The 12,333-nt window shown below is 36.8% G+C and overlaps 1 protein-coding gene across 1 annotated transcript in view; it reads left to right on the top strand.

Annotated features, from left to right (window-relative positions):
- GREB1 (growth regulating estrogen receptor binding 1) overlaps nt 1-12,333 on the top strand; it is an 87,492-nt gene that overhangs the window by 42,290 nt on the left and 32,869 nt on the right. Inside the window, exons 5-15 of the mRNA XM_036381279.1 lie at nt 2,234-2,416; nt 2,694-2,837; nt 4,126-4,251; nt 6,155-6,277; nt 7,143-7,280; nt 7,447-7,632; nt 8,149-8,499; nt 9,214-9,342; nt 10,915-11,040; nt 11,492-11,689; nt 11,780-11,960. Of these exons, the coding sequence (XP_036237172.1) occupies nt 2,234-2,416; nt 2,694-2,837; nt 4,126-4,251; nt 6,155-6,277; nt 7,143-7,280; nt 7,447-7,632; nt 8,149-8,499; nt 9,214-9,342; nt 10,915-11,040; nt 11,492-11,689; nt 11,780-11,960 (1,885 nt within the window). The remainder of the gene's footprint in view (nt 1-2,233; nt 2,417-2,693; nt 2,838-4,125; nt 4,252-6,154; nt 6,278-7,142; nt 7,281-7,446; nt 7,633-8,148; nt 8,500-9,213; nt 9,343-10,914; nt 11,041-11,491; nt 11,690-11,779; nt 11,961-12,333) is intronic.

The raw sequence follows: 12,333 nt of genomic DNA, 5'->3' as shown, positions 1-12,333 counted from the left end.
ATTTAGATCTGTTTAATCTTTACTAGCCTCACCTTATGCTATATAGAGTGTAAACTAATTTTCCAGTAGATGCTGCAGAGTTAAGAATAGGTGATAAGGGCAAAAGTTTTTTTTCAGGTAAAAGTTACTGCTAAATCTGGTTTGGGCAGATGTAATTTACAGAAGTGATCTGAAAATCTGAAGTCCAAATGACAAGATTTTCTGTCTGCTGTCCAACTTGGATTGAACAAATACTTCAATATATGGCTTTGTCAAGTTGCTTTGTCAAGACACTCCCAGCAAAATGGTAAAACCTGGAAAAGCGTACTTTTGGAAAAAAACAAAGAGTAAATTTGAAAACATGCTCCATCTTGCAGGTGGCCACCAGGCAAAAATTGCAGTGCTGCTGCTGTGATGCTCTGTGTGCTGCTAAATAGATGGGAAGTTTTCATTTACCAGCAAAAGCATTTTTGATGATTTCTTAATCGGCATAAAATGCATGCAAACTCTACAGCTTTTGCCACATCCGTTCTAATTTTGTTTCCTTTTGTTGTTGCTTTTATTGCAGCTACTCAAAGCTCTGTGATGTTAGACAGATGCTTTTGTGCTGACTGATATAACACAGAGGATTCTGCAGAGTCATGACTTGTCCTGATTTTATGAGTCACAATGACTTTTATCATCCTACTGACTAGGATCAGAGAGATAATAGGCAGCTTTCAATGGTTGTTAGCACTTGTTCCCATGGATACCAGACCAATCTCCACATCAACTTTAGTTTTTAATAAATTCTTCTGAACCTTTTGAAAACTAATGAAAGTGCTCAGGTTGAAAACCAAACAACAGGTGTTTACAGTGAATTATGTTCCAGTGTTTGTACTTTACAAAAAGAAAAAAGCATTGACCATTAGTTTGTAAATTTAATTGTTTGAGATATGTGATGGAAATAATAAATTTCATAAATGTCTCTTAATTTGATTTACCATATTATTGATCCTTTATTCCAGTTTTTTCTTGGACAATGGTATTGTCCACCTTATGTGTAATACATTTTACCATGTTTCAATTCACTGAATAGAAAGGAATGCTTAGATGGAGGAATAGACCCTGAATAGACCCTTCTCAATTCCTGTTATTACACATAAAAATGTACATTACATATGATTAAAATTAAAGAAAAGGTCATACTTCAGGTCATGTGTAGGGAACAGAGAGAAAATTTCCATGGGGAAGATTATCTTTTAATTGCTCAGTATAGGATGATAATAATAATAATAATAATAATAATAAGTATTTTCAGATAGTTGCATTAGTCTGATGAAGATGAAAATATCTTAAGAAATACTTTGTAAAATGGACAAAAGAAAGAAGAATCTTAAGGCAGCTGTGGGAGCAATGCCCTTTATTTCCCATGCTAATGACATCAGCACATGAGCCCCTTGTTGAGGCCCAGGCTGTGTATCTCAGAATGAGAGGAAATGGCAGTATCCCTGGAAATGCCCCATCAAGCCTGAGTACAAAAAGCTTTACGGGGAAGGACTGTGTCTCTGTTGTGTCTATAAAGTTGCAGACACTTTGTTCCTGTAATCATAAATAGTTTCAACTGCTGTGAAGTGCTGACACAGTTCAGCCATAATTTGACAAAGCTATTTTAAATTAATAGCCCAGGAATGCTTCAGTAGTTTCTCCTCTCTAAAACAGTGTCTGTAGTAGGAACTTGATACTTCAATATGTTTAGATTTATCTAAATATAGTAGGTTAAATATACTTAATTTCTTGAGACTTAATTGCATGTTTCATTGAATTGAGTGAAGTGAAATTCAGTGAAATTGAATGATATGTCAGTGAAAACTGAAAGAGAAGTGAAGCATGTACGTACTGTGGTGCTGAATATGGCTGGGGTTAAGCAATTGACTCAGAGCTCTTCAGTCAGACACTTATCACAGATAGGTAATAAATAGGAACTGTGATATTTTTCTATGGGAGAAAATGAAAAATATGACCCATTTTATTTGTTTTTTAAATGTGTGGCTGTGTTTTTGCAGTCTGTTATCTGAAGTACAATACACTTTCTGTACAAAGTGCAAATACTTTTTTTGAGGAAAATGGTAATAAAAATTTCATTCTGTGAAAAAAAACCAACCAAAAACACCAAACCTAAATACAGCCTTTCCTCTGGAAAGAGTCATGTTTGAATGTTATTAATAGTGACCCACATATCTCATTGGATTATGTATATTGTTTATTTTATCAGGCTTCTCTGGCAATTGCGTTGGCTGTGGCAAGAAGGGTTTCTGCTACTTTACAGAATTCTCAAATCACATTAATCTTAAACTGACCACTCAGCCCAAGAAACAGAAACACTTAAAGTATTATCTGGTCAGGAATGCACAGGGAGCTCTGACCAAAGGATCTGTAATCTGCTGGAAAGGGGCAGGTAAGATAATGAAGCTGTCTTCCTCGAGCTCTGGTTTTCATCACCCAAGCTTAGCTATTATGGGGTCTGGTGTCTGTGTAAAGCCTAAGAGAGATCCTTTGAAAGACTCCCTAAAGCCAGGTGACTGCTGGAGCAGCTGTAAAAGCCATTGTCTGACCCAATATGAGCCTGGCATGTCTGAAGATGGTCTGTCATTCCAAGTGCTGTAGCCTCTAAGCAGTTCATGTGTGAAATTATCAGAAAGATAAAGAAAGTTGTTTTTTTTTTTTTTGTTAAGAGTTCAGAGGCCGGCAGTCTTCAACCAGTACCTGCTCAAGCACCTTGTTCCAATTTCCAGAAAGCTCAGGCCTCTCAGGAAGCACCTCCAGTGAGCCTCTCCCACCTACAAATCCCAGTGCTCCAGCTGGGACTCAGCAAACAGGTACCTCTTGGAAGGAAAACACGCCGGGGTTCCACTTCCACTTAACTCTTCTGTGCTTGGTGTATTTGGGTACTTGTACTTGTATGAAAGCAAAGACAAACAAACAAGTGAGCACATTGCCTAATAAAACAAGTTGAATAGAATTAGAGATCTATTACAAACAAAGAAAGCAATTATTCCTTGAAGGCTTCTTGCTGTTCATTTTCTCACATCAGGTTTATGTAAAAAAGGTTAGCAAGTAGTAAATAGGTATTCTGCAGTTTACTCACAGTTGAACCAAACCAAAATGTTTAAAAAAGCCTTTATTTCTGAAATGTTTTTCCAGCTGCCACTTGTCTGGTCACAGATGACAACTGTTACAGGATCCAGTGTAATTTTAGCTGTTTTTGTCTGATCCAGTCTATTTTATGCTATGACTAGAATCCTTTTCAAAACAGACAGTATATGGGCATCAGCTTAAAAGCTTGTGAATTTTTTCTTCTGCTGAGAAAAGTAACTTTAATATTAAAAAACAAACTAATGGTTAGTATCTGTAACTTTCTTTGTATTAAAAATTTTTTTTCTGACCTTTACTTTTCCATTAACTTGACATAAATGAAATATGATAGATGACAGTAGCTAGAGTCATCCCTCTGAGCTTCTTATAATGAAAACAGCTCTTTAGTGTCTTGTGACTATTACAGGTTTTTCCTGGGTTTTTACATAGTGGAGCTAAGCAGGGCATCTGTAGTGGTTATATACTTTATTCTCTGTGTGAGATAGAAGCCTGTTAAATAGTTGTGATCTGAAATACTGGTGCCCTTCCAGAAAAAAATCATCAATCTCTTTATGATAACAGATTGCCTTTTTTTTCTCATATTTTACAAAAAAAGCTACATTAATTACAAACATATTAGGTTTGAGAATGCCTCCCCCTTTTTTTCTTTATTTTTTTTTAATGCAGCATAGTTCAAAAAATCTTAGAGAAACATTGGGATGGAGGCTTAGTAAATTTTAAACATGTCTCTTTTGCCTGGTTCTTGAGTAAACTTTATGTAAGAGCCAGGGTCATGCAAAGAAGTTGCAGCTTCTGACATATGCATTTAATTGAAGAGTCAGATTTTGCCCAGGCACTTAATTGGGAGTGGGAGGTCAGAAGTGGATTGTTTCATTCAGCATTGTATTCACTCTTGAGCAGATCCCAATGGTTCTATTTAAGTAAATGATGAAATGATTGGTTTGTTATATCAACTGAGGATCTTGACCTAGAAATGTTTAATGTGAACACTTTGGGTTTTTTCCTTGTCAGCTGCAGCCGTAGATCACATCCCTTCAACAGCTGCATTCAGCTCAGCAGTTTATAATGGCAAGGAGTCACCTAAACAACAGTTGATGAAAAATAACCTGTCTGCTCTGACAAGACCTTCAGTTTTAGGTATTTGTATGGATTTGTTGTTTAATCACCCTAAACTCTATGTGTATAATAGAAGCATTGAACAAATTATATCATGATTGTAATTTCCTGAATGAATAGAAATTACCATTCCTTCCAAGTCCTTTCTGACCACAATACCATTTTCTGTATTAATTTCCAGGGGAAAAAATTCTTTAGATGTTTTCAGCCACAGTTTTGTTACAGTTCATAATATTAGCTGGATGTTTTCCTCATATTTACAGTTCATTATTTTAATAGAGACACAGACCAGATTCTGAATCCAGGTTCCTAAGGAATGTATCTATTTGCATCGATTTTCACCAACAGATTCTGTGAAGGGAATTAAGGAATTTTTATAAGTAATCACTCATAAGATGATTCTTATTGCAGTTCCTATTGAACTGTTGCAGTTCACCTTGGGATGGAGAGCTAGACTTTGTCAACCAGCTCCAAATTCAATAAATTGTCCTCACTATAGCATTATTATTAGGATTTTTGTTAATTGTTTTCTGTCCCAAACTGTGTCACTGGCTTGTATAAGGAAGAAAGTTAGTTTTCACTGTGGCTAGAAACAAACGATAGCTCTATTTTAGGATAAGTCTTCCCAAGTTTCCCTGCTGGCATCACAGACAAATTCTCCTTCTCTGCCCATTCAGGCTCTTAATCTCTTTTTTCCATGCAGCAGCACATTATTGCTAATTCATTTCAGAAGGATTTATTTCACATATCAACATATCTTCACGAAAGAGCACAGCACTGTCAAATAAAAAATCCTTTGTATTGCTCTAAGTATCTTGTGACCTTGTCCCAGGCAATGCCAGGAAACCAAGTGAAAGGATGAGCAGCAAAATGGCCAAAGGCTGCCCTCGTGTGGCAAAAGCGTCAGGGACAAAGTCACTGGAAATCTGTGTCTGAGGGTCTGCAAGAGAACCATCTTCTTCTAGATCTGAAGGCCTCGGGTTTATCTTTAGTTTTAATACATTTTTCAAAATTAAACCCACACTTTTTATATTAAATTCTTATGTTGCCTCGCATTTTATGTGGGACTAATTGTTCTGCCAGGAGGTACAGCCTTGGCAGGGTGAAGCAGTGCTATGACCTTGGTGTGGTCATGTCCAGAAACAGAAATTGCTCAATCCTGCAAGTTTCTGAGCAATTCCTGGAGACCACTGACTCGAAATAATTGGAAATACTTGGTGTTAGTGGAGGCTTATCATTCTAGGAGTTTGCAGGAGTGCACAAGGAGACTCAAGAAAATGATGAAAGAAAATTAAAGAAGTTAGTCATCAGGATCTCCTAGAGAAACTGTGAGAAAATTGCTTTCACAGAAAAAAAAATTGAAGGTATTTATCAGTAGGAGGAAGGTGTAGAAGTAGTTTGATAGGAGTTAATATGGAATAACAAAAAACCAAAGATGGAATCAGCAAGAAGTGGCAAAAATCCTGTAAATGGGAAAATTGTTGAAAATAACTCAGATGTTTATTACTATTACTCTGAAACCCTTGGGAACATTATTTTTTAGTAAGTTACATGTAACACTGTGTCATGTGTTCAGAAATAAAAGGAGCAAAATGTCCACAGTCTTGACTTCAAAACATTAATACTTTTAAGTATTCTTAGTATGTCTCTTACTGTACTTATAATGTATTTTTCTTAGTAGAGAGAAAGCATTGGTATAAGATAAGGAAAATCTGGATAATAAGGAGTTCTCTGCACCAGAAATTTCCAAGAAATTTCATCAGGACAAAACAAAGTAAAATAAACCACACAAAATTATTATATTCATAGACTTGATCTTTTCTACTACCATACTCATTGAATACATTCAGTTTATCAAAATATATTGAATTACCATGCACAAACCTGTATACATTTTATTCTAATATTTCTCTGAAACATTTAGGCACATTAACAAATTCAGGGCCTCCAAAAAAGCGCCATAAAGGTTGGTCACCAGAATCTCCATCATCCACTGAAACTTGGAACTTGCAGCTCAATCCACAGGCTTCAAACAGAATTAAAAATGGTAAGCTATATCCAAAGTAATGATTTTGTCTCATTATTCAGAAAATAATGGGGGGAAGGAGGCATTATTTTAAAGACACATGCAGATTCATATGAGAGATTTCTCTGTGCTCACCTTGATGCTTTATTTCCATTGATTTTGAGGCTCTGAGCCTAACTCTCCTTAGGTTTTAATCACGGAGTCATTAACAAATCCCAACCGATACCTGGGTCCATTTTTAGACACCAAAATGCCTTTGGAATAATGAAATTAGTATAATAACTCAGGTACATAATAATTGTACCATTCATTGTTTTAATTATTTGTCATAATATTTGTGGCACTTGGATTGTATAGTCCAGCCACAGATAAGAGTGACATGCAGTGAAATAAACCCAGTTTCCCCAAAATATTTTCTTTTAATGTACTATTTTTTATATTAAAATTACTATAAAGAAGTTATGCCTGAGCAAATATTGAATCATGTGTTTTTCTTTCTTCTTATAGCAATAAAAACTGTTTAGAATGAGTGAAACTAAATATATCACATAGAACTCACAAATCATAGCTATACATGTAATCACAACTACACAATATCCCATAGATCTCTCTATTTATGCATTCATACCTGGAACTGTTTATTTATAAACATTTCAAAGTCTTTAGATGCATATGTGTTGTCCAGTGTTGCAATGACATAATTAGTCCTCCAAGACACTGAGCATAACAGTGTGGGTTGTAGTAACAGGTCATGAGCTGCTTGATGGAGCCACAAAAAGCAGTTAATGCTGATAGCGGATGTGGGTGTGAGATGATGCTGGATAACTTCTCTTTGAGGAAATCCTTACCAGACCTAACTCCAGTAATAATTTGTCTAAAATCTCAGATGGAGGAAGCCTGTCATCTTTACCACATTCTGCTTTGGTGGGACCAGCCTCCTCTCCAATGGTGGGCTCGGGAGAACCAGTCTCAGTTCCTGACAACTTGCTGAAAATCTGTAAAGCAAAACCAGTTATTTTTAAAGGTAAATCTCTCAACCTCACAACAAGGCCTCTATTTTTTGCAAGAGATGTAAAAATGTATCCCACTCCTAAACAGTATCCATTTAAAGGTGTGACTATTAAAACTGTTTAATGTACATATGAAAAGTGACAAAATTAATGTAATGTGTACATGCATTTATTTTGTAGGTCATGGAAACTTTCCATATCTCTGTGGGAACATTAATGATGTGATAGTGAGTCCTTTGCTGTATACCTGTTACAGAAATTCACAGTCTTTATCTAGAGCATATGAACAATATGGTGCATCCACAATACAGCCTATTTCTGAGGAAATGCAGCTGTTACTGACTGTCTACTACCTTGTTCAACTAGGTAAGATTGTTCTACATCCAGGCAGACTACTTGAATGTATTACATGCAGGCAAAATATAAGGGGAATATTAGGGCAGACCAGTACTAAATATGAGTTTTTGATAATATAATATTAAACTATTTCATTCATGGTTATGGAACAAAATGAAGTGGCTATATTTTGAAGGCCAGACAGATTGAGTTATAAACATACAAAGTTTATTTTCTGCATCTGGGACCTCAGCAATGAAAATTAAAGTTCTTGCAGACAATCTGTGGTTTAGAAGTATGCTGAGACAGGCAGCACTCAACCTCTTAAATATTTCTAATTACTGGTACTCAGGTTCAATTTAGGGCAGCTTTATGAGTATCACAAAGGCGTTTCAAAATGAAAAATTTGCTTTACATCTGCAAAAGGCAACAGAGTCATGCATGCGGAAATCTGAAGCTTTTTTTTTTTTGAAAAGAAGTTTTTAACTCAACTGTTCTGTTTAATTGTTTCATAATCTTTCCCTCTTATTATTTTATTTTTTTTAGCTGCAGACCAGGTCCCCTTGATTGAGGATTTGGAGCAGATATTCATGCGCTCCTGGCGGGAGTCGCACCTGTGTGAAATCCGTCAGTACCAGCAGGCTGTTCCCCAGCCCTTCCCCCAGCTGCCCAGCCCCATCACCCCGGTGACCTCAGCCCAGCTGCCCTGGCTGGCAGGGCTGGCAGCCAGCTCCTGCAATGACAGTGTCCATATCATTGAGTGCAGCTACTCCCTGGCAGAAGGGCTTTCTGAAATGTTTAAGCTCCTCATGGAAGGAAAGTTAACAAAGACAAACTATGTGGTGATCATATGTGCCAGTAGGAACCGAGCCATTGACTCCTGCATTGTGATAACAGGTAATATCCCAAGGATCTATCTCCTTGCAAGCCAGAGCAGTTCAGCACTTGAGGGGTTTGGTTGGAGTTCCAGTGAGTTGCCTCACAAAGCAGAGCTTTGGCCAACCAGTCATGGTCTTTGATGAAGCCAAGCTGACCCTGCACAGCTGGGTCTTTCCCCAGCCACCTTCTGCCTGTGTTGCCCATTTTTTCACCAAAGCATCTCAGCCAACAAGGCTGCAAGCAAGAAATAGTGAGTTCCAGCACACACAGTGCATAAAGCTCTCCTGCTCTGTGCAATATTACTGCAGGGAACCTTTCCTTAGCTTCTAAAAGATGGTCTTTCAATGTCATTCCCTTCAACAACCTGCTCACAATTAAATAAATTATCTGAATGGCCATTCAAAGATTCAATGTGATTGTAAGATAGTTGGCAATTCCTTTCAATATTATTTAGTCTTTTTTATATCCTGTATCAATGAATACTTTCCAAACTGGGAATTAAATACAAAGAATTGTAAAACATGAATCTATTTTACATGTGTCTGGTGCATATATGTGTTGGAGATATAAAAGACTCATAAAGACTTATCTCTGCCATTTTTGTATGTGTGGTATTCATTTACATTTAGTTGTAGAGTATTTATATTATGACTTAGAAGAACATTCTTAACTAGTTTGAAGAGTTTTCAAAATTCCTTTTTTTTTTTCTTTTTTTTTTTTTTTGTCTTTTAGGAAAGTATCAGGCAAGAGTTCTGTCTGAGAGCATGCTCAGTCCTTCAGACTACCAGAAAGAAGTTAACTATCAGCTGGTCACAGGGAAGGTGGAAACTCTGGGGTCCTTCTTTAGCACACTCTGCCCAGGTACCTAACAAATTGTAAAGAGGCTTGTTTCCAAATCCCTGAAACTTCTAAATATGAGAAAACACCTGTGCTCGTTTCCTTACCAGAAGGAAGACACTATTAGAAATACATGAAAAATGCAGGGAAAAAAAAAAAAGTTGTGAAAGTACAGTTGAATTGAAATTCCTCCTGAAAGTGTCAGTTTCTAAAATCCATTGGTTTCATAAAAATAGGCCAGCAAACAGCTGAGCATATTATTCTTAGCTATGCAAATCCATCCTTACATTATGTAATTCCATATGGATATCAATGTATAAATTCTTTTACCCTAAGCATTTAGAGCAGAATAGATCAGAGCTATTTTATGAAAGGTGGGATTTGCCCCTTCAACATACCATACTTTAAACCTGATTGTGATGCCTGGGACAGAGAGGAAAATTGCAGAGAGACTGGATCATTTTTTAAGTGAGTGTACTGAGAATTACAACAGGCAGGATTATGTGGGGATAGATCAAGCTGTGTGGAAGGTTAAATCACAACTAGGGCAAATGCAGCATATTTGTCAGGATTAATGAGATGTCACAGTCTTCTTTGCCATTCTCATCATGTTGTTAAATAGATCACAAGAACCCTTCTGAATGTGTCATGATATTTTGAGTGGTCACTTAAGGGAATCTCATTTTCCTTACATCATCTTGTAGTTATGTATTGTTTATCTTAGTATCTTCAAAGTATGGTTCTCAAAAGCAGAGAACCACAGAGAGATATAGAGTTCTCTGCAGCTGCTATTGTTTAGCAATATTATTGTTTAGTTGTTATTGTTTAGCTGTTGTGTAGCAGAACAAGTAAATGAGCATCCTAAAAATAGTTGCCACCATATTCACTGGACTGCTCTGCACAGGACAGGCCCTGCCTTTCTGAGCTCACTGCAGACATGCTCAAACATCTTTTCAGCTGCTGAGAAAATACCTGGGGATAGATCAAGCTGTGTGCCTGGGTCAGGCATATTGTACTCTCTGCATAGCTTTCATCTTTTAAGTAAGGCCCTTGCTCTATAGAAATGGGTATGTTTGCAGATATTCAATACTTCAATAACATACACCTTGCTTGCTTCAGCATTGACTCGTGTTTTTCTTTTGGCTGTATTAGAAATTATTTTTCTTTCTGTCTCTCAAAAATGTTAGTTTTAAAAATGTTTATCAGATTTTTCTCAATTTCCTTGTAATCCTTGTTAATGAACAGTATGGATCCATGGTCTGAACATAAACTAAGCCAGTTTTATGTCATTGTTGTTGCTGGTTTGCATCAAGGCCTTAATGTTAGTTTTCTACCGCATTCCATAAATGTCCTAGCTGGTCAGCAGAGAGGATTTGTCATTCTCTGGTCTGGTTTTCATTTTACTAGTGATACTCTGTAAAAAGAGATGCAATAGAAAATAACAAGAGGGTTCCTGTATAAAACAGCCAATAAGCCAAGGGCAGGATCGCTAGCAAATATATATATAAAGGTTTTAAGATCTACAAAACAAAATCAATATGAAATGCAGCTCTTTTTAACATGGATGTTTCTTCCACTGTCCCTTCCATTTGACAGAGGGTGACATTGATCTTTTGTTGGAAAAATTTTATCAAGAAAACCAAGGGCACATCTCTTCATCACTTTCTGCTTCAGTGAATAAACCAACAGCAGTGAATGGAGCTGGAACAGCTGTGTGTACAAGTAAGTGGGGAGGATGTTCTAAAGAGGTAACAGAGTAGGGCACTGGACACCAAGTTCTGGGTGCACAGTTAGATCCCTCTGGGCAGAGCCCAGAAGGAAAAGGTCCTGAGGCAAACAGCAACTCATGTCTTGGAATATTCAGATTTACACTGATGGATGTTCTGCTTCATTCCACTGGGTGTTACAGTGGTTGAAGCTGTAAGTTGTACTTCTTTGGTAGCAGAATGCTATTGTTTAAATTCACTTTTAGGTCTCTGACACTTTACAGGACCAGTATGTCCAAATGCAGAACGATTTCTTTGCATATTCTCTATAGATTTTCATAAATGAACTCCTGTAAATAAGCAAAATACTTTAAAGAGTAGATCAGTTATTCTTTGCCAGACTCTTAACATTTTACATTAGATTAGACTTTGGGCATATATCTAAACAGAATTTTGCCTTTTTCCAGGTTATGAGATTGAACGACATGAAATTCGTCCATTCCAGCTAGCAGTGGCTCAGAAATTGCTGTCTCATATTTGCTCAATTGCTGACTCCAGCACTCAAAATCTTGATTTGGGTTCCTTCGAGAAAATTGATTTCTTGATTTGTGTTCCACCCTCCGAAGTGACTTACCAACAGACTTTGTTTCATCTCTGGCACTCAGGTGCTCATTAATTAGCTTTATTTTAGATTTACACAACATCCTTAGATGTAGCCATATCCAGAAATACTGACACTTGTTCTGTTCTTTTAGGTATATTATTAGAACTTGGATTAGAAAAGGAACACCTTACAAAGCAGAGAGTGGAACAGTATGTTATGAAACTAGATGCAGAAGCCCAAATTAAATTCAAAATCTTTTTACAAAACTCTATGCAGAATCCACACACACTGTTTGTCCTAATCCATGATCATGCACACTGGGATCTAATGAGGTAAGAAAACTGTAACTTGTTTTTAGAGAAATTATTATTATCTGCATTATATCTCAAGATTAGTTTTCAGATTTATCCCTCCCTTCATCTTTGTTTGCAACTTTCTGCTAACTCTGCTTCCCCATGCATTGAATAAACATTATTTAAGGTCCTTCATGATTTAGTCTTACCCTGCTTATTATATTGTGCCTCAGTGGAACATTTCAGCTTTTTTGCTCCACATTCTTATCTACTTTCAGCACAGCTATTATTTTTTTTTGGCTGTTTGTCCTTTGTTCAGTGAAAGTACACAGAGCTCCTGATCCTCTGTTACTGTCCTCTGGGCTGTAAAATTTGCAAAACCTCAACCCAGTGAGTAGAAAACTAGTGAGCC

This window comes from Molothrus ater, chromosome 3 (assembly GCF_012460135.2).
Source record: "Molothrus ater isolate BHLD 08-10-18 breed brown headed cowbird chromosome 3, BPBGC_Mater_1.1, whole genome shotgun sequence".
Classification (NCBI taxonomy): Eukaryota; Metazoa; Chordata; class Aves; order Passeriformes; family Icteridae; genus Molothrus; species Molothrus ater.
This window is presented reverse-complemented; position numbering and strand designations above follow the sequence as displayed.